The 21,406-nt window shown below is 55.4% G+C and overlaps 5 protein-coding genes across 5 annotated transcripts; 3 read left to right on the top strand and 2 right to left on the bottom strand.

Annotated features, from left to right (window-relative positions):
* Positions 1–85: 85 nt before the first annotated feature.
* On the top strand, positions 86–2,408 carry SCP_0114240 (hypothetical protein; the record flags this gene model as incomplete). Its single annotated transcript, XM_027753647.1, has 6 exons — positions 86–289; positions 341–468; positions 537–641; positions 890–1,174; positions 1,232–1,326; positions 1,381–2,408. 6 exons carry the CDS (start codon positions 86–88, stop codon positions 2,406–2,408), a joined length of 1,845 nt encoding a protein of 614 aa, XP_027609448.1.
* Positions 2,409–7,264: 4,856 nt separating this feature from the next.
* SCP_0114230 (hypothetical protein) lies at positions 7,265–10,412 on the bottom strand (the record flags this gene model as incomplete). The annotated part of the gene is made up of 3 exons (XM_027753646.1): positions 7,265–7,633; positions 7,692–9,008; positions 9,303–10,412. The coding sequence occupies 3 exons, from the start codon at positions 10,410–10,412 to the stop codon at positions 7,265–7,267; spliced, it is 2,796 nt and encodes a 931-aa protein (XP_027609447.1).
* A 2,823-nt stretch (positions 10,413–13,235) lies between these two features.
* On the top strand, positions 13,236–14,366 carry SCP_0114220 (hypothetical protein; the record flags this gene model as incomplete). The annotated part of the gene is made up of 2 exons (XM_027753645.1): positions 13,236–13,403; positions 13,473–14,366. The coding sequence occupies 2 exons, from the start codon at positions 13,236–13,238 to the stop codon at positions 14,364–14,366; spliced, it is 1,062 nt and encodes a 353-aa protein (XP_027609446.1).
* A 1,234-nt stretch (positions 14,367–15,600) lies between these two features.
* On the bottom strand, positions 15,601–17,088 carry SCP_0114210 (hypothetical protein; the record flags this gene model as incomplete). Its single annotated transcript, XM_027753644.1, has 2 exons — positions 15,601–16,137; positions 16,198–17,088. 2 exons carry the CDS (start codon positions 17,086–17,088, stop codon positions 15,601–15,603), a joined length of 1,428 nt encoding a protein of 475 aa, XP_027609445.1.
* A 1,868-nt stretch (positions 17,089–18,956) lies between these two features.
* Positions 18,957–21,393, top strand: SCP_0114200 (Pkinase-domain-containing protein; the record flags this gene model as incomplete). Its single annotated transcript, XM_027753643.1, has 9 exons — positions 18,957–19,070; positions 19,144–19,446; positions 19,597–19,730; positions 19,894–19,953; positions 20,008–20,073; positions 20,150–20,272; positions 20,344–20,474; positions 20,544–20,620; positions 20,683–21,393. The coding sequence occupies 9 exons, from the start codon at positions 18,957–18,959 to the stop codon at positions 21,391–21,393; spliced, it is 1,719 nt and encodes a 572-aa protein (XP_027609444.1).
* Between the last annotated feature and the right edge of the window lie 13 nt (positions 21,394–21,406).

The raw sequence follows: 21,406 nt of genomic DNA, 5'->3' as shown, positions 1-21,406 counted from the left end.
TTTTTTGAAAATAATGAGAAAGGGTTGGCAGGTTCGCAGCTTGAGTTGGAGCCGCTCTGAGCCGTTGGCTGACAGTACTTGCCAAATGCAGAAGCGACCACGCGATTCGTCGTTGCAATTCGCAACTTCAGGCTTTCCTTCGAAAATCGTCAGAGATAACTCAGAAAAAATTCGCGAGATGACTGCTGTATTTGAGACTCTTCTGTTGAAGTTCGTAACGGTGCTCGAGTTAACCCAGCAATCGGAGACCACCGCCTTACCACAGATGAAACAGAACTTGTTACAATCCGTGTGTACCTCTTCTGTGGATCTCACGTTGCATCTTCTCATTGTACTCCAGACCAATGATTTCAAGGATAGTCTCAAGCAGGCAAAAGAGGTCGCCAATAACCTCCCGGGAGGCGAATTGTCGGTGCAGGAGCAGGATGAGATTATTGAAATGTTGGAGAAGCTGAAGGAACGGAAAAGGTGCGCGCAACGTCTCACCGGTTTCGGTTGGACGTGTATCTGTGGACTCACCTATGTTACTGCTCTAGGCAACAATTGGAAGCCTTTGCAGGACGTGCAAGTTCTATGGCAGGTGCTTCAAATACTTTCAAGTCAGACAAGATGGAAGTCGACTCCACAGCGTCGACTCCTTCGTAAGGATTGAGGCCGTGGTCAAATGATGCCCACGATCCTGGACCAAATGCCTAGTCGATGTCATAATATGTCAGACACTTGCCGTTTCAAACGCAACCAACGTGACCGAGTACAGTGTCAGCTCGGACATACATTCCCTTCCATGTCCCTCTCTTCACTTCCACCATCAGCCATAGACGGCGTTTACGCTCTTCAAGGCTGGCCCTTATTGTCCATCCTTTATTGCGCTGACGTTTGCCATGTGCAGAGGTCTTCCCTTGTTTCCTTCGTTTCTCCCATTTACCTTAGTTCTTACACTCATCCGACGAACGTCAGGTGAAGGTGTAACGTGGCAGAGCCCTTCCGCTGGGGATGTGTACGCGTCTGGAGACACCATCGTCGGACAGTGGAGTGCGGCACAGTCTGTCGTATCGCCTTCCTTCAGTCTTTGCGCTCTTCAAGCTAAGAACGTTACTGGCCCAGGAGGAGGGACTTGTGGTTCAAGGGTATGGCCCACCGTAGACCAGAGTGATGGGTCACCTAGGATTTATCTGTGCGTCAATTGGCTTGTATATCCGTGTTGTCCTCAAAATGACGTCCATCCTCGCAGCTCTCTGCCAAACGTATCTTCTCCTTCGCAGTTTTATCTTCAGCTGAAAGATGACTTTGGGAACAAGGCGGACTCGCCGTTGTTTTCTCTTAACCGTGAGTTGGTGCGCTGACTTTTATAATTAAATCATATTCTGATGGTCAACTTAGCTGCTTCCCCGGATGAAAATACCGATGATTCTGTCCCAGCAACCACGACATCTCTCACTGCTGTCAGCACCGATTCAATTGCCAACACGAAATCGTCTGGCGGTTCTAGTAGTAATACCGTCTCGTCCAGCAGCACCGGCAGTCCTGTGTCATCCAGCGGCAAGAGTGCCTCGCGCAGTGGCAATGTCATTTCGCATGGCAGCAGTGTTGTCTCACCTACGGCATCCTCACCTACTAGCTCTACCTCCGCAGTGCTTGCCTCCGACATCATTCCCTCCTTACCCAACTTCGACGAAGCACGCATGCCCTCACCCACTGTCGCCTATGCACTCCCGCTCTCCGTCGTCGTCTCTGTGCTCCTCATCGCTGGCATCCTCTCCGTGCACCACCGACGCAAGCTCAGGAACGAGTGCCTCCAGGAAAAACAGGCGCAAACTGCTCACGCACTTTCCCGCCAATCGAGCGCGAGCGGAAGCACGAGCACGCGTACGCTTGTTGATACCGCCCCGCGCCCGTACCCGCCGAGCCTGGTGGGATGGATCAGAAGCTCGAGCAGAAGTACGAAAACTGAGCATGTGCCTGCGCTTACGGGCGACCGATCTCCCTCGATTAAGCGGCAGCCTCGACGTATGACGCGCGAGCCGTTCTATACGGACACTGGCCGCCGCAGGAATCCAACTCGCGTTCCCGCGGGTGTCTTTCGCGCCGCTGTATCCCCTGTGCCGCCCGCTCCGTCAAAGTTCGACCTGGACGACGAGCTAGATGAGGATCGCGACCTGAACGCGTCCGTGAACGAGTCTGTAGTCTCGCGTTACTTCCACTCGTCCCCGATCCCTCCACCCTCACCAACACCCCCCTTCTCACCTAGCGAGGTGGTCATCAGACCGGAGATGGCACATGTGCGCAGATGCGCGGGTGCAGAAGTGAACAAGCCACTGCCTGCGAGCCCTGCAGATGCGGAACTGTACGACGCTGTGGTGCACAAGTTGTCTAAGTTAGACGGTGCACGCGGTTATTCAAGGCGATGACGGTATCGCGTCGTTTCTTTACGTTTTGCACTCTGCCCAATGATGCTTGTTATTGCTAGTGGCTTGTATTTCAGATTTCCCCTTGTCCGACTTCTTCAGCCTTCCAGTCATCGACTAGCTGACACAATGTAGTATGGGACGGCGCCCATTGCCATTACCTTCTGACGTTCTAAGCCAATCCGTACTGAGTCAAACTCGAAGCTTGAAGCTTGAACATCATTGTCGTGGTGTATACTCTTACGCGACGACAATGATCATGGTAAGGCTCAAGTGCAAGAAGAGCGCGTATCCAAATACCAGCACAAGCAAACCCACGGACAGAGGCACGAACGCAAACTCAAGCGGATAAAGGAAATGACTGCTACAAACGACCAAACGAGTTTCGTCAACGATCATTATGCACATATGCAAATCACAAGTGAAACGAATGAGTACAGCTCCGTGAATGTGCCCAACATCTGCATCATCTCCCAAAACCTGTCTACTGGGACGGACTCGTCAGACACCAGAGCAGAATGAGCACGCACCAACGAACAGTATGACCACCGACAGCAAACGCCTGAGTGGGGGATCAGATCGGACGCGCAGCCAAACGAGACGATGTCACATACCATATCCGTGCCATCATGTACGCACATAACCTCCGAAGAGGGCAACAACGAAGCAAACCTCACGAGGAGGCGAAGAATCCAAAAATTGTAAAGCAGCAGACCTGGTGTAGTCTGAATCGAGTTACCCGCAACGCGAGCACCGCGAAGTGCACTCAAGGACGGCGCCACCGAAGCAAGACGACGACATTCGACTTACCGTACCAACACACGCCCGCAGCTCGCCTCGTGCATCTTGTCCGTCCGATAAGTCCCGCAGCCAGCGTGACGGATTCCCGTTGGCAGACGGTTCTCTCTGTCGCGCTCATACAGCAGCCTAAGGAGCTGCGCGCGTTCGCGCCGAAGTGCACCGATTTCTGGGGTCGCTCTGGGTTCCTGCTAGGTACTGCTGAGACCCTAGTCTGAGACGGAAGGCACCAGGCACTACGTCCGCGTTCGTCAACGATTCATGCGCGGCGGTCGATGCGGTTCAGGCGGCGCCCTTCTGTGGGGCTATGCGGACCAAATTTTTCCAGTACAAAGAGAAGTCAACGAGTGTTGACTGCGCGTCGTCGAGGTATTCGACGAATACGTCGCCGGTCATGTGTTCGGCGAAAGCACCGACTACTGAGTCGGCGGGCTGCACGATATCAGTTCGATCGTGGGATCGATGCATGGGGCGCGCAGGGCGGCTCGCGACCGGGGCCAGCGGCCTATGCGAGCCTGTCGAGTGCGCTCCTCCATGCTCGAGGATCCAGCGGGACTTGCGGACAACGCCGAGCGATACTGCACTCGGTATAAGACAAGGGCAGCCAGCCCCCGGCCGTGTCGTCCTATGAAGGCGATCCGGGTCGATGTCGATAGCGCGTGTGTGCGGGGGTGTTGGTCAGTATGCGCCACCCGTCCCTGCGACGTATCCCAAGCCCCATAGCTCGCCCTCTGCTCCGCCAAAGCGGAGTGTCATCGGGCATGCAGAGAAGTGGGGCATTTTTCTGGTGCGTCGCTCGACCAAAATATTACGGTCGGACCCGGCTAGGGTCAGTCGAGAGGGATGAAATGCTCAGACCTTGGCCCGCTCGCGAGTGGGGACAACTGCCACCGCCCACGGGTGCCCTGGGGCACCCTTCCCAGGTCCCTGAGGAGTGGTTGAGCGGCGAAACAGGACGTCCTGTGCGGAGCGAGCATCGCGGCTACAGGTCTGCTGCTGCTGGTGGTTGAAAGAGAAAGGGGAACGGAGAAAAGTGCCACAGGCAGGGGCAGATGTGACGTGGAAACCGTGACAGTCACGTTAGACTTTAGCTTTAGCCGTAACTCCGACAAGGCACCTCGCGGAGCGCAAATTTCGAACGGCACTGAAGTGAACTGCCACGAATTTGAGGGAGATGTTGACTTCGATGCTAGTACCTAAGTAATACAGAGCTGGCGAGCATTTCCCCTCCGGACGACACAGAAAGCGCGCAGAAAGCCTCCGCTAAGGTGGAATACAACACGGTGATTGTCGTACCAAGTCCGAAGTTTTCGTCCCGTTGGTTAATCCTTCCACATCTAAAGTCCCGCTGGCCACACTCATGCCTGGCGTTCTGCTAGATCTGTCAGATCCCCGTAGAAGGCCCCTATTTTGCCATCAGCTGCCAACCCAGGCAATCCTTGGGCCCGCAAATATTCGTTTGCAAAGAAAGCTGCATCCGTGCTCGACCCTTGATTTGAGGACATATTTTGCACCTGTACGCTTGTTACCATCTAAGAACGGGTGGCCTGTACCCAGACCATTCGAATGCAATCTTCATTGCGACGAGGATGGTTCAAACAGACCCTTGATGATACTATATGAGAGAGTAGTAGCGAGATAGCTCACTGGTCTCTCGGGCTCATAAAAAGCCACCTGGAGCGGGTTTCACAACTTGCGAAAGGGTCGGATGTATAATGATTAATCTGGGTATTTATATGCTGGCGTGAAAATATCGGGGAGCATAGTAGGAATATGTGTACGTGAGGAAGATGTTAAGATCACTTAAACTTTTCACGCCTTCGTCTCCCGCAGCTCATCCGACCATCTGTGTTCGTCACCCGGTCGGCCTTTTGCCATTGCTTGCGCGAGCTATCACTTACCCTCTTATCACAGCGATGTTTCGGCGTATGATTACGAGACTGGGCATAACACACCGTCCCCACCTATGCAGAGTGTTCGCGCATCATAACTCGAGTGGCAGTGGTGACGTGCTTTTTGTCGCTCCGTCGAGCGGTACAAGGTTCTTCTGGACAACCAAACCCTTTATATCAACCTAGCTAGGACTTAGCACAAGTGCTCGGGTGGACGTCTGATCAAGGACACGAGTGCGTTAGTTTAACTCTTGACAGTGGTTGGGAGCCTTCCTACTGCACCATCATTCCTCCCGGTACAGACAGTGTTAAGTCATAATGTGATCTGTGTTTTGTCTCTTAAAATTAGGCCTACTTGAAGTAGTACCAGACGACAATGTCGTTTTCTTTGAACCTCATATATTCGGCTAAAGCTCACACGGCTTCATCAATGAGCAAAGACCGTCTCTCCAAGCTAGAGATTCCAAGTGGGTCATTCACTGCTTTTCATTCGCGACATATTGAAGAAGGGCGACCTTGAGTGAAACTTCAAGAAAGAAAAGATCATCATCGCGATCCTAAGCGCCTTCCTAATTCGGCGTATCTGCTTCGGTATCCAGGTCTGTAGTAGCTAGTCTCGTAACCAGCCGTTCTGAGATTCGACCCTTTTTAGGATCTGTGTGGAGGGTCGTCATAACGTCTGGTGACTTTCGTATAGAAGGGGGGGGGTATGTCACACGGGCGTGACCTCAGCCAAAACTCGAGACATGCGAACTCGAACGCGGCACATTCACGGGCCATTGATGGCTAGAATAGGGTTCGGGGTGCATATATGGTTGCATACATGAACAATATTTATCAGCAGGAGGCAGGAGATGTGCAGGTACACGCGGGATGACCAGCGTGACACGCGCTGCGCGGGAGCTACAGCCAGGAGGGCGTTACATACCCCCCCCCCCTCTATACGACTTTCACCAGACGTTCTGCTGTGCGACCCTCTCTTTCTGTCCGTTTTCGGTAAGTCGCACGTGAACGTCTGGTCACGAGACTATGTAGTAGCGGCAACATCTAAATAAATAATTAACCCCTCGAGCTCGTCCGAGCTACACAGTACGAGCTACCCTACCAATACAACAAAACCATAGTCTAGGATCATTATCCGGGAGCCCACTGAGAAGTCCCCCGTGGGAGTTTTTGAGCTACGTGCCAGACACCGGGAGGCCCGGGAAGGGACGGCTGCGTCATCGGCACTGAACTATAATTCCCAAAAGGCGTTGGTGGCAGCAAGATGGCAGAGATGTCAATGTCGTATCTACTCGCTTCGTTCGTGAACTTATGCATGTATGCTATGCAGCTGCAATCCATGTTATTTTCTATGTCTATCATACCTGCAGCTGAACACTTTTCAGAATGGCTTTGATGCACTGATCACACCGTGACAAGAATGCAGGCTAGGACATCTGGGAAAGACTGAAGGATAGGTTGAGAACACATCTGTACATTGGAAAATACAGCGACGTCGCCATGGGCATCGTCTGCAGGTGGATCGATCGCGTCATGAGCTGTTTGCTTCGCGCCTGTGGCTGCACGCGACTTGAGCGCTAAAGATTCGTGCGTCAAATTGCCGTCGGCATCATTCAAAGTCCGGTTTCCCACGGGCGACTTCTCAGCGGGTCATCGATAATGATCTCAGCCTCTATTACAAAGGAACGACTGTCTTCCTCAGGGTAACTAGAGGCTGTATCTATGAGCCTAACAAAACCATTCTGATGTATATAATCTTGCGGCTACCTCGGTTTGTCCCGTGTCCGTCATACATATCTAGGCCTACGGCAATGCCTCCCACTATTCCCGGCTCACTGACACTACCTGTCCTATAACAAATAGAATCTACTCGTGTTATACGTGTACCACAATAAAGCCGGGAACAGCGAGCGGATATACGATACGAACTGTATTGACTACAACAAAAGTCGACGAGGCGATGCGTGTATTCTAAGGAGTTAAAAATCCAATAACTGTAAACGAGCGTATGGGGCTGCGTTTTGCGGCCTTTCCAACAGAGCAAATATAAGCAGCCTGAGACGAACGAGCGGACGGATGCAAACGGGGACAGTTATTGTAAAAACCACAACACCGGCAGAGCACGAAGAATCCGAATCCAGGTCTCCTCAATATGAGTGCAACAAATCACAAACTGCCACCCTCGGTGTCCACCGACTTCATACTCGACCGCGCACTGTAAAACATGCTCGACACGGTCGTGCGTGCGGTATGCATCGTGCCGTGGTCCCAACTATCACTGTCATCCCCCTCGGTATCGGTCGTAGAGGAGTAACGGTTGTGCGCATGGCGAAGGAGAGACTGAACACTGAGCGGGTTGCTCTCCGGATTCGCTTGCAGCGAGTCAGGGCCATTAGCGGACGACAGTGCGGAAAGGCCAGGGTGGATCATCGCTGCGGCGTTCAGAGTCGCCGTCGAGCCGGCTAAGGAATTAGGCGCATGCATCGGGAGACCGGAGCTAGCCCCCGACAACGGTGACAAAACCCCAGAACGGTCCTATCACGCACCAAGCAAATCAGTCCTTGTATGCGCAAGATTTTGAGAGAATACAGACCTCCACGCTCAGCTCGGTGTCGTGCCAGCCCTTGACTTCATCCTCCTGCACGGCACAAGACGCCGGATTCGCAAGGCTCTTGCCACCAGCCGAGCCGCGTCTCGGCGATGCCCTTGACTCGGACCCATGCGTCAATGCCCTCATAAGCGGGAACGGCGACGGCGGACGCTCTGACCGACGCGAGCTCCGACTTGAGCTTGACACCCACGAGCGGGGCGACATTGGTACAGGAAGCGACGCACGGCTTCGCGGAGACACAGGCGACTCAGGTGGGGAAGCTGGAAGAGAGGCGCGTATCTTACTTGCTCGTGAAGGCGAAGTATCGATGTGGTCCACTCTGTGCGCTTCCTTACGACCCACGGACACGTCCTTAGGTGGGACCGGTGGTGGCGATTCTGTGCGGGGAATGTCGGGGAGAGGACGGTGAGGAGGGGGTAGCGGCGCGACGGAAAAAGCGGCGTCAAGAGGCGAGCCAGGGAGCGAGCGTGCAAGTGACGATACCGAAGGTGACCGCGGGATGCTCACGCTCCTGATATCGGCGCTGCCACGGCTGCGAATGCTAGCACTCGAGGATGACGCAGACGACGTAGAAAAGGCGGAACTGCAGGGCGACCACGCCGACGGTGGGAGAGCACCGGTGGCAGACGTCCTGATACTCAAATTGTGCCGGAGGGAACGCGGTGCGGGCACGGGTGAGGGAAAGGTATATGGAGGGGATGGGGAACGTAGAGGGAAGCTATATGCGGGATCAGGAGGCAGGGCAGAGGACAGACGTGCATTCCAGCTCGCGCGCCCTCTCGCATCTGCGTCCACGTCGCTCGCCCAAGGCTCGTGGATATACGCGTGCGAATCGCGCATCCACGGACGCGTCCACGTTCCTGGAGACGAGAATGGGTCTGCAGGTGGTATAATAGCACGGGGCGTCGCGTCAAAGTTGAAACCGAGGGCATGTGAGGGCAAAGCGATGTCCCCTTTAGCGAACGGGTCCGGCTCGGGTGTAAGGACACGGCCAATTGAGAGCGCATATAGATCCTCGTCTTCGAGTATATTCAACTCAGGGTCCACGGTGGCGAGGGACGTACGGCTGCCATAAAGTGTCGGTTCGTACGACTCGGGAACGGGAGGAAATGCGAATACACCAGTGGGCGTGACGGGGGACCATGTATCCGTAGAGCGCGTAGAGGAAGCGGAGCCTGCGGGAGAGGAGTCGGCAGAGAGAATGCTGAGGTTAAGTTTGGAGCGTGAACGCGGGCGCAGTGGAAGGGGAATCAAATTTACAAGGCGCTCGCTAAGACTCATCGTAGACTTGGTGCTTGCCTGCAGGGGAGATGTCAGTATCAGTGACAAGGACCATATAGGAAGGGTAAAGGTGGGAAGGGGGATTAGGCCAATTGGAGCGGACTTATAAGTGCAAATAAATGAATGGGGACAGGTACGGGTCACGTGCCCGGACCTGCAATCGCTTCTCTCGGAAGCGTACCACCGCATTCGTAACGAAGGTTGTTTAGAATGCCAGAAAGCGCATCTGGAATCATACCGCTTCCAGGGAGAATGGGGAATGTATGCACCGCAAGGAAGAGAGACGGGAGGAGGAAACGAGGGTAAACTTACCGTGGTACAAGTACTCGTCGCGCTACCCCTTCTCTCGAACACATATGCCGGTGGCTGTATTTCTTCTTCCTCACGCTCTTGCCGCCCTGCCACACTTGATGATGCACACACTGGTACAGGAACTGGAGGCGGGTCGCGCGGACACGTGTACGGCGACGGGCACCGCCCTGCATGATCCGCAGACGCGTCCTCCTGCGTCCACGGCACAGGCGGCGACGACAGAGCCGTCTTCCTGCCCGAGTTCGCACCGAGGGTAGCGGTCGCTCTGCCGAAGAGGCTGGTGCTCTTCATCTTGCGGAGCGGCGGAAGCCGCGAGTGGATGCGAAGCGGTAGTAAGCCGGCCCCGCGTAGGAGTGGGGTAGCTGGGCGGCTGTAGGAGGGCGTTCGCGCCCGCGCGTAGCCTGTATCCTCAAAGAAGGATGGAAGGCTTTCGATGGCAGCGCTACCGGCGATGTACGGCCTAAGGGGTACACGTCTTGGCGAGAGTTTAATAAATGACGCGTGTACCTCGGCGGGCGAAGGGCCGGTCAAGGTTGAACTGGGTATGGATGGGCCGAAGGGAAATGGCGAGGTGGGACGCGTGGATGGAGTAGATGGACGTGATTGGAAGACGGTCGAGGAGGGGCGGTGGGGACGGACGGTGCGCGTAGAAGACTCGGAAGCGGAGGCGGCGGTAGAGGGACGTGGCGTGTTGAGGTTAGTGGAACGAAGGACGAGAGCCGAGGCGCGTGTTCGGACGCGTTTGAAGACGTTGAGCGCGGCGCGAGCGCTGGAACTGGAGCGCGGTTTGCGACGCGGGGACGAAGAGGGAGAGGCAGTGTAGGAGGAAGAGCGAGCGCTGGGTGTGCGGCTATGTACGGCAGGTGGTGGGTGGGTAGTGTCTCCGTCCTCGTCTTCGGTGTCGCTCTCGAAGCAGCTGGATACAGATAGAAGGGCAGGAGAGGATGCGTGGTAGAGAGAATCGCGAATATAGGGTGAGGTGGAGGACAAGGCGAGGCGGCGTTGGGGGGAATGGAGGTTGAACGCGGCACAGACGAGGTCGTTGAATTCCTGGAGGGAGAAGGGGGTCAGGCGGGAGGATGGGAGCGGTTTGGAGGGGTGGGAAGGCATGGCAGTGAGGAGGATATGTCGAGAAGGTGGTGGTTAAAGAGAGAGAGAGGGAGCGCTCGCACACAAAGAGACATCAACAGAGCACGTCGAGGATGTGACAGCGGGCGAGGATCTGTAGAGCTCATAAGTTCATGTAGACGACACTTGCCTTTTCCGGCCGACGTCTTCCTTCGCAGCTTAATGGCTGTCTCTATCCCTTCGCGGGTCTCGTCTGCCGCCGATGCCGAGCAGCTTTGATCCTCGGCTCCTATCTGCAATATTCCCTCTCTCAGCTTCTCCGACTGTCTCTCGTGCTTCCACTTCCTTCATCCTTCTTCAATTGAGCTTCTCATCCTGGTCCTTCCGACGTATTCTTCTAATTATTCGCCAATTATTTTCATACCATTCTTCTTGTCACTGTTCTCCAAGTCTCCACGCGGAACACAGAGGAATGCTCAGCGCGCTGGGCACTCCGCATTTCAAACGAATTGACGTCCTATGGCCAGTGGCACTGGGCGAAGATGCGACAGCCGCTGCATCAGGCTGCCAATGGCGCGAGCGTCCCCGTACGATGTCCCTGCGCAGTGTCAGTCCCTTGCGACGCTTCTATAAGCACGTCATCTTGTAACACGTATTGATGCTGCACCGGACGTTGGCGCCGAGTTAATAGGTATTGATGCATCACCAGCTCCTACACACGGGAGTGTGGGTGTCAGGACAGAGTTGACCACGAAACACAAACATTAATGCACTTGCCTGTGAGCTCTAGAAACACAATCTCAGGCTGTCCAGAACCAGAACGCTCAGCAGCGTGGGCACATCTTGGTATCAGTCCCCACCCGCAACAGCAGCGCTCATGTCCTGAGCAAATAGATGGGATAGCTGTGAAGTAGATGGCGTAGCCGTAGTACCCGCAGTCGCTGTACGCACAGTACTCGTACACGATGCAAGTACACGCGCATTTCACGGTCTCAAATAATGCCTTAAAGGCTTCAAGCTCAAGCTCAAGGGCAATGCATGCCCTAAGCCGAGCTCCGGCGTCGCATTCAAGCTCGAAATGCACCAGAACTGGAAAGGCACAACAGAAATTAGTATCAGGGCGAGCGTTGGCAGACTCCGCACCAGAGCTGTCCTTAACTTACCACGACATTGTCGCGTAGCCGGCACGGCTTGGACGCCAGAACTTCGTACGCTCCAAAGGACGCGGAGAAGGCAGACCCAAAAAATTTCCGTGAAAGACGCAGTGTGTGCGAGCTCGCCCAACAGGCCGACGTCGGCATGGAAACGTAGGCGTACGAGAGCGCACGTATGGAGGCGCGTCAGATGGGCAGCTTTGGGCATGCTCGGCGCAAGATGGCTCCGGCGATCCCGTAATTTCAACATCACGGCCCCGTCCCTGTCCATCTCACGGTTCATCAGCAGCGTGCATAGATAGATCAGACGTTGGACTCACAAATTGTCGCGTGCAGGACAGCGTCGGGAGCAGGGAGTCCTCCACGACGCCGAAGACTAGTAACAGCATCTCTAGTCCGGGGGACGCGTGCCGCGGAAAGGACATACAGCAATTACGACTGGGACCACAGAAGCTCGTACCTCGATATTCCTCGCGGTATCCGCCACAAGGAGTGCTCTGTCGAGCCTGATGGAGTCCACGGTAAGACAGCATGTCCTAGCTTCCTCGCGTTGCAATCGGAACACAACGAAGCGAGGACACTCTGTTCTCCGAGTCGATAGCAGGTTTGATACGTCAGCGTGCACTCTCCAGAGGGTGCACGAGCGGCCTTCGAAGTACTTTTATTCTGGAAAGCAAAAACAAAAAACCGGGGGTAAATAATGCGGTTCACCTGGGATTGCACGCCGCGTCGACGTCAACTGCGGGGAATGGTCATCTTTTGCGAGAGCGCAATTGAGAGAGGAGCATACATAGCACGGATTCACGCGTCTGCAAATTCCGAGTCTCGCTGGCTTGATATTCTGAGCTCGAGTGTGCTCAAATTTGGGTAGGTATCATAAAACATGTCACATGATTCGTGCTTACATAAGCATGTGCTAAGTTTTGAAGTCGTCCTCCTCCTTCTTTTCGAATGATAACCCAGTACCCAGGTTTAATCGAGTTTCGGTGGACCGCAGGGAAACGATCTCACACGCGTACAGGATCCGAAGGCGTTCCCATGTGTGGAACTCGTGACCGCGTCGCGTGGCGCCCGCGTCGTGCACAGGTAGAGTTGGTGTATGTGCTCAGAGAGAGAATGGAGAGACAACTTGAGATGAGGAGTAGCTCGGTACCTTGCAGAAGAAGATTCAAGATGATGTAACTGCGTCGGCAATAAAACACAGGTAGTACAGAAAGGGAACGAATCGGCGAGGAGATCGAAATTCTGAGCAAAAGGTATGTTGCAACTCTACTGTGTTACCGTACTCCGATGAATCTCGCACGCGCAACGCGACCTTGCGCAGGCGGCACATTAAAGTTGCTCGGGCTATTGTGTGGGTCGTCCTGTGACTTTTCTCGTGCTGTACGTTATCCAGGTCACTAGTGTCTTGGACGACGGGCGTCTGGCTATCTGGTGCCGGTCGCGTCTTGCCTCCACCCCAATGATCACGATACGCTCTCAGCTTTTCGTTCAACATCCACGCCGATAAGATGTCCGAATCTCTGAGAGTCAGACGGCTCTTCGCGTTCCGGAAGCCGCTATCGCTATCGCCTCTGTTACTTATAACGCTGTCTTTCAGCCCCTCCTTCTCACTAGCATTCAACTCCATCTATCTCAACCAGAATTATCTTGCCTAGCTTTCGCCAGAAACCGTGCGGCGTTGTGTATATTGTTATAGTCTCTAGGTGACATGGTACGGCTGCATACACTCAAGATCGACCCACCGCTCCTGAATAGCTCGTGCGCGTGGGCGTCCGACCTCGAACAGCTGCGCGAGCTGTACGAGTGTCCCTCTACGGGCGCAGTCACCACGCGCACGGCGACGCTGGATGGGTTTGAGGAGGGCCCGGGAATCGGGGTGCGTTCCGACTTGCTTCACTCTCGCCATCCGACCCTGTGTAAGCTTACAAATGGCTACTCCTGACAGGTCGTGTTCACCACGGACGGGCTCTCGACGCTCAACACGTATGGTTACTCCCCGCATCCGCTTGGGACGTACCTCGAGTGGATCTACGCGTTGCTCACCGCGCCCGCCTCCCCCACTCGTCCGCACCGCAAGCCTTTCATCCTCAGCATCACCTCCGCGCTCCCCGCAGAGCTTACCACGATGCTCACGCAAATCCAGGCACTGCGTTCACGGCTGCGCGCCGCGCTCGCGCGCGACGGGGCCATGAACGGCTATGCGGACGCAGAGGACGACCCCGCGGCACTGCTGGCGGTCGAACTCAATACCTCATGCCCAAATATTCCGGGCAAGCCTCCGCCGTCGTATGCGCTCCACACGCTTGCGCCACTGCTCGCCGTCCTAGGGGCCTTTGCACGTGCGGACCTCTCCCTCGCGCTCGGCCTCAAGCTCCCGCCGTATCCGGATCCGAGCGCAGCGACGGGCATCGTCGCGTGCCTCCATGAGTTTACCTACACTTCTGCTGGTGAGGGTCCGCTCAGCCCCTTCGCCTTCCTCACCTGCACGAACACGCTCGGCTCGAGCCTCCTCTTCGCCTCGCAGGTCCAGTCTGAGTTCGAGCCCACGTCCCCCACTGCCGCGCTGGCCCCCGCGCTGCCCCCCGGGCTCGGCGGGCTCGGCGGCGCGCTGATTCATCCCCTCGCGCTCGGCACGGTCTTCGCGCTCTCGCGTGCACTTGCGGCGCACCCCAGCGCTGCCGTGCGCAACGTGGGTATCATCGGCGTCGGCGGTGTGCTCGACGCCCCAGGAGCACGCCGAATGCGTGCTGCCGGTGCGACCGCTGTCGCGTGCGCGACTGCACTCGGGGCACGGGGGGTAGGGGTGTTTGCGGAGATCAGACCGGGGGTGGAAGGGTGAACGTTTGAATGCTGGGGGATCTGCGATAATATCGCCGAATTGGATACAGTTGGTAACTAGCTGATCTGGAAGCGGCAGGTATGCTCAAAGCAAGATATTACTATCGTTGACCCGGATATGCCAAAAGTTTGGCACTTCTGGTCCCGCCGCGCAACACCTGGCGCGATAGTCTCCGGCACCCCATATGATGTTGATATGGCACGTAGAATACAACAGGTGGTTTTTCTGTATTTTTTAGAGCAATGTTGACCATCGTAGAGAGATGCCGCTGTGTGGCACCAGCCAAGTACAGTCCTGTGATTGCGAATTTTTTGGGATCCGAGCGGGCCACACATACTTACCAAAAATTTAGAGCATCAAGAGTAGGCACACAGGCTTCTACCTCTGCAATTTTGAAGTGATCAGGTAAGAGAATAGAGCCGCAGGAAAAAATTTGGCACTTCTGGGACATTTGGCATATCCGGGTCCACGATAGTAGGCCTTCAGTCCGACGACTCACGTCTGTTTGTTATATACTGACTGTATTTATTCCTCGAAGCTGGATGTTCAAGTTAAAAGTGAGAAGTTAGTATATTTTGGTATACGATGTAACAACTCACGCCTGTCCACCGTACGGTCTGAGTGTGTCTTTCTCAGTTGCCAATCAATCCGTCTCTCGAAGCCTGTGACAAATTATGCACATATTTGTGTGACTCCCCGTGACGGTACGCGACAGGCGCTTACTCACTTGGCAACAGCTTGACAGGACGCCTCCAGACAGAACAGCAGGCACTCACCTGCATCGGACTTCTTTGCAGTGACGGCGCAGCTCCTGACTCACCGCTACTATGTGCAAACTTGAACAAGTTAGCTATTCGGAACGAGTACGATGAGAAGGTAAGAAATCTGACGAGGTAAGAAATCCGATGCGGAGGTAGCAAAAAGAACTGAGAGAATACATCAAAGCAATAAGAAAGAACTTGGTAGGAGATCGCGAAAACTTTAGATATTCGATTAACGTGAAAGCATCACACAGCATTGCAAGTAAGCAACGCGGGACCTGCCAGTCCCGCGCAGACGGCTACCACACCCAATGCTCTCCAGGGAGCACCACCTCTCGGGCGTCCCTGAGAGCGCATGGGTGTAATAAACGGAAACACCAGAGCAAGAGAAAGGGCATAGGTACCACGCGCTTGCCCTAGGTGTCCGCAGCCTGAATGTCTCTGAAAGGGCCATTTCGCCCTCGGTGCAGTCCTCATGGCCAGAAGGACCCAAAAGATTGCGCAGCCCAATTCGGCACGTAGTCAAGGTCGAAGAATAACCTGTCGAACCCGGCCCCGAAAGATACGTCCGCGCTCTGGCTCAGGCCCGTAGTGGCGTTCCCGGGGGCTTGGAACGCGAACTCTGAGAATGCGTGGTCTCCCGGGACAGGTGCGCTCACCGCTATTCGTGAGATGTTCGCAGGGCCTGCAATGCCCAGCGCACCGGTCGTGATGTTGCTGGCCGGAGCTAGCTGGTATCCTGGACTCTGCGGGCTTGTGGCAGGCATCTCGAACGGCCAGGAGTTAAGGTCGAGCCCGACCGTGGTGTTGGCGTATTTGTCGGTGAGCCCTGTCGATGTGGACGCACTGACGTTGGACGACAAGGCAAACAGGTCCATCCCCGGGAGCGCGTCAAACGCATGGTGATCGAACGGTGAGGAGGGCCCAGCGTTCGGGTACACGTGCATGGCAGGAGTATGCCATTGTGGCACGTCTACTGGTTTGAAGGAACCTGCTCCCTTCATGGGTGCCTGTGGCGAGCTTGTTAATACATTGGAAAAAAGATGAAAGGCAATATAACTGGTGCATACCAGCTGTGCCAGCTCGGGAACCTCAAAGTCGGGCCACGTCTCTGGCATTTGGGTGGAGAGCGCGGCCATCGGGTCGCTCTTCTCCTCAATGGCCCCGCACGGAGGCAGCAGTGGGCTGCGAAAGCCGGGCACGTCTCTTGAGATGGACTCGAAGGTCGGGGTCGCCGAATCTTCCTGAATCCGGGCGTTCCACAGGGCGGGGTCGAACACGCCAGTGGAATAGCCCTTCCTCGACTCTTCTTCCTCCTTGAGCCTTTTCTCCTCCGCATGGATGGTCTGGTCGAGCTTTCGCACCTCCAGCTCGAGCTCATCCCCGTCCTTACCCTCAGCGAGGAGGTGCGCGAGCTGCTCGCAGCGGGCCATCTCTGCGGGGGAGTTGTGCTTCACGTTGCGCTTCTTGGGTTTCTGCTTGCGCTGGACGGGCGCGAACTTGTAGTCAGGGTAGCACCGCTTGTGCTCCTCCTTGATGATTCTCGCGCGCTCCCGCCAGACCACCTTCTGCGTCTCCGACATCCGTTTCCACGCCTTTCCAGCGATTCTGCTGATCTGTTTGTGGCTGCGCTCGACCTGGCCTTCCAGCCTGTGGCACCAGTCCGTGCGGAAGAGTATGAAGCAGTTTGGTGGCCTCGGGATGGGGTTCTTGGACCTTGCGGGCCCGGAACGGCGAGCAGTCGCGCGTTTCTTCGTTGTGGCCTCTTCATATGTACTCCCGGGGGTCGATGGGAGAGGAGAGGCCGCGCTCGAAGGCGATGACCGCTGAGTGGCGTCGTGTGGCCCTAGGGAGTATGAGGACGTTGACGAGGACGGCGTGAAAGGGGAGAGCGGCGACATTGGGGACACCGACTCAAAGACCAGCGCGCGTTGGGTGTTACGGGATGGGTATCTAGACATTGTCGCTGTGTCCGAGGGTGAATCTGAGTAGGGAGTAGGAGTGGGTATGGATGAACGAGGTGAGTGATACGAAGTCAGACGTGATCAGTGCCTGTGAGGGTTGTTATGGGTGAGAGCGGTGGGCGCTGGATGTTGAAGAAGCAGAGGCTGGGTTGGCAGGGTGTTTTATAGGACCGCGTCCGAAATTTCAGAACCACCCGCTTTCAAGATCTGGATCTCCAACCGCACGCGAGGTCCATGCCCTCGGCGGATGCTTATATCTCCTTGTGCCGCCTTGTGTGGCTGGCGGCATTCCGAAATCCTGGCCAAATCCTCCGCAGCTGCTCTCATTGGATGAACGCATGCCAGGTGAGTGTGCCGGCTTCGTCGATGCTCATTGCCACTGACCTTTTGCTCGTGGGTATCACATCCACCTCTCTATGCAACCCTCGCGCAACCCCACGTTGCACGTACAATAGCAAACTCTATCTTCCTATCTCGGCCAGAATTGCGTCGAGATTAGATGACCCCGGTATGATCCCGGTGTTCAGAGTGATGTATCCGTTCCGTGAAGCATTATACACACACGTGACGCCAAGGGACCACGCCGAGTCCGTTATGATTTAGGTGAAATGTTTTCAGGGCTGCCGGACAGTATTTGAGTTGTGTATATTTATTCAGGAACCACCGAAGGGATCTTTACTGGTGGGCGTGCAATCTCTCGGTTCTCGACACGTTGGCGAAGGAGCCAACAATCGAAACGGCCCGAACACAATATGATTACAACATCATTGCCGCAGGCGAAGCATCGAATCAGTGCAGAGGCTTTCGCTCCTCGGGTGGGACCTCGCCGTTCGAAACATTTCGATGCTCAATGACGCTCATAGGATAAGCATGTATGGATTCATCTCATTGTACCTAGTGAGTGGCTACCGGACCTTGAGAGTGGAGCCAAGTGTCCCGAGTGTGGCGCCTCAGAATTTCCGATTCGAAGCTTCCACAGTACTGCCTTTCTGCATGCCCAGCACGCAATGCAGAGGTTGGGAGTTCCCGTTTTAAATTTATTGCAGAGCCACTCTTCGTCAATCAGCTAAACACGGCGAGGTTTCAGGTCTAACCGCCTGGCAGAATCATCGCCAACGTCGACGTTTGCGCTGAGCAAGACTTCTCAATTCATCGTTGTGCAGCAGCACTACGGCCCTAGGATCATGGTCGTGCATGTGAACGTTCGGCAACTACCTAGGTTAGGACCAAGGGCTTTGCAGGGTTAGGTTTACAAGCGTCGCCCCGTTGCACACGACGAGCTCAGCGAAGTCTCAGTCAATGGGATAATTTGTCTGGCTGTGCGATAACTATCAGTGCTCGGCTATGTCGCGGTGAGCGAGATGTCCCCGACACTTGCCCGATGAGTCAATGCGCTACAGGCTCAAAGGGCCCGATTTTCCTGAGAGATATTGAGAAATTCCTACATGAACCATTCCACATCGTGTACACGAAACAGATTGCGCGCAATGGCCCACACGATCGTACAGCTGCGCAGAAACCTTTTCGTGCGGAGAAAATAAATGTCACTCACCGCGCACAGTGTTTGGAGGTCCCAGGGTGGTGTCGATCTCTATTCAGGACCTCGGTCACTCCGTTCATACTTGGCGATGATGATGCACAGCTTGGAGTCCACTCTCTCTATCGTTGCTCCTCCATCTTCCCCTCCCCTCCGACAGCCGTCGCTGCTACTTATCTCTCCCGTTCTCACGTCTCGTTCACATCTAGGTTGTAGCCGAACTTGCTGGCACCGCGTTGCCGACTTCTCATCCATTGCGACTGTGATACCGGCGTGTTGTCACGCCCCTCTCAAACTTAATTCGATCTGCGAACGCAGGTAGACCAAGATGCCCGCGATATCTCTCAGAGACTCTCTGCTTCCGCAGCCCCCTTCGTTCTCTAAGAAGAAGGCGTATGAAATACATAAGGTGCTCGGCGAAGGCTCCTTTGGCAAGGTTATGGTGCGCCCTGTACCTTCACTTTGTATCACACGATCATAACATCTTTATTCCAAACCTCTGCTCGCGCGTGTAGCGCGCAACATGGCACGTTCCATCCGGTCAAACATCCATCGCAGAAAAGGGGGCAGCCGCGGATCCCCACGGTGCCCCAACTCCCAGTTCTACCCTCCCCGTCAAGCCGCAACGCAGCAACACTGGCTCCAGTATCTCTTCCTTCCTGTCAGCTGCCTCCAAAAACCATCCAACCAAGAGCGCCCCGAGCGAACTCAAGATCGACGTCGCGCTCAAAGTGATCCCGAAGAAGAAGGTGAAAGGGAACGAAAGCAGCGTTTGGAGCGAAATGGAGGTACTGAAGGGCCTGAGCCATCCAAATATTGTGAGTATTATCGAATGGTATGAACTACTTTGCATCGGGCACGCACCAAGATTGCATCTCCGTTCGCCGTGCCCCTGATGACAGATTCTCTCTGCCTCATCTACTGCTATGACGTCAGATCGTATATTGTGTTTTGATCACACTCCCCAGGTGAAATTCTACGAGTGGTTTGAGTCCCGCTCCAAATATTATCTCTCCTTCGAGCTCGCTCAGGGTGGCGAGTTATTCGAGCGCATCACTCAGCGAGGCAAATTCACCGAATCTGACGCGGTCGCTGTGCTTCGGTGAGCCGCTATCCATTTGTCCTTTTGCTACCCCACAAAAGTAGTATCGAAGATTGTGATCGAGCGGGCATCGGTCGATATTCTTGCGGATGTTTCTCGTGCGGCGTTCCAAATTCACTCCCTTGTCTTTTGGTGATGAGACTGCTGCTAAGTGCAATAACAGATCTGTACTATCGGGTATTAAGTATCTGCACGAGCATGACGTCGTTCATCGTGATCTCAAGTAAGTCTCCGATTCCGTGTCTGTGGTGCTCGCTCAACGTCCTATCGTTATTAGGCCCGAGAATATCCTGTACCGAACAACTGAGACGGATTCGGATATCGTAATTGTCGACTTCGGGATGTGAGCACGTGTCTTCTCTTCTCTCCTACTATCGTGATCGTACCTTCCGCCACTGACCCCAATGCCATCGATCCAGCGCAAAGCACCTCCATTCCCCGGAAGAGCAGCTGCACTCTCTCGCGGGCAGTTTCGGATACGTCGCTCCGGAGGTGCTCAACAACAATGGGCACGGCAAGGCGGTGGATATCTGGTCTATCGGGTACGTCCGCGTGTATGCCCATGACATCACAGCTCCTGCGAGAAATCCACGAAGTCTGATCTTCCGCACAGGATAATCACATACGTCCTGCTATGTGGCTACTCGCCGTTCCGATCGGACGACATGCAGGAGCTCATCCGCGAGACGACCGAAGCGAAGTTTGAGTTCCACGAGCGCTACTGGTTTAATGTCTCGCAGGAGGGTGCGTCTACCTTTATCCCGCCCCGCCCCTGACACGGTGCTCCCAGCTTCTGACCCAGCGCCACTACAGCAAAGGACTTCATCACGCGGCTGCTCAAACCCGACCCCGCTGCGCGGCCCACCGCCGAAGAGGCACTGCGAGATCACGTACGTCATACCTCAATCCCTCGCACCTGCCTACTGACTGGCCCCCTGCCTGCTTCATACAGTGGTTGACCACGCACGAGCCGTCGACGGAGCACGACCTCTCTGGTTTGCGCACGAACTTCAACCCGCGTGCGCGCTGGCGCGCCGCCATCAACAGTGCGCGCGCCTTGCACCGCTTCGGCTCGTCCGGCTCGCGCGCGAGCAGCGGCGGGTGGAAGTCGCACGGGAGCATGATCGACAGCGACGACGAAGACCACGAGCAGGACCAGGAGCGCACGGGCAGCAGCAGCACGCCACTCAACGGCCCCGGCGAGAACGAGCATGTGACCGTGACTGCACCCGCGCAGGGGCACGTCGACGATCGCGCAGCGGTACTGACTGGAGCCGATGGTGCTGGCGCGCAAAAGGGTGGCGGCGAGAACGAGGTTGCGCGTGTCCCTGCTTCTGCCGAGGAGCCGGACACGACGCATGCACCGGGGAATGAGGAGGAAGAGGAGGCGCACGAGCCGCTCCACCAACATGTGCCGACGCCGCTGCAGGAGACGCACGACGTGCAGTCGCATCCACAACCGCAGCCACAGCCGCAGGAGAAGAAGCAGCTGCAGATTCCGGACGAGGAAGACATCATCCCGCGCAGGTCCGAAGAATCAGAGTACCTGCAAATGCCTGGCTCGTTTGACCGCCATCAACATCATCGACACCACCACCTTCACCACCAGAACGACCGTGAAGGCTGGATGGCTAACATCATGAAGACGCTGCACATACGATGAGGAACTACCATGT

This window comes from Sparassis crispa (assembly GCF_003851025.1).
Source record: "Sparassis crispa DNA, contig_000000F, whole genome shotgun sequence".
NCBI classification, from domain to species: Eukaryota; Fungi; Basidiomycota; class Agaricomycetes; order Polyporales; family Sparassidaceae; genus Sparassis; species Sparassis crispa.
This window is presented reverse-complemented; position numbering and strand designations above follow the sequence as displayed.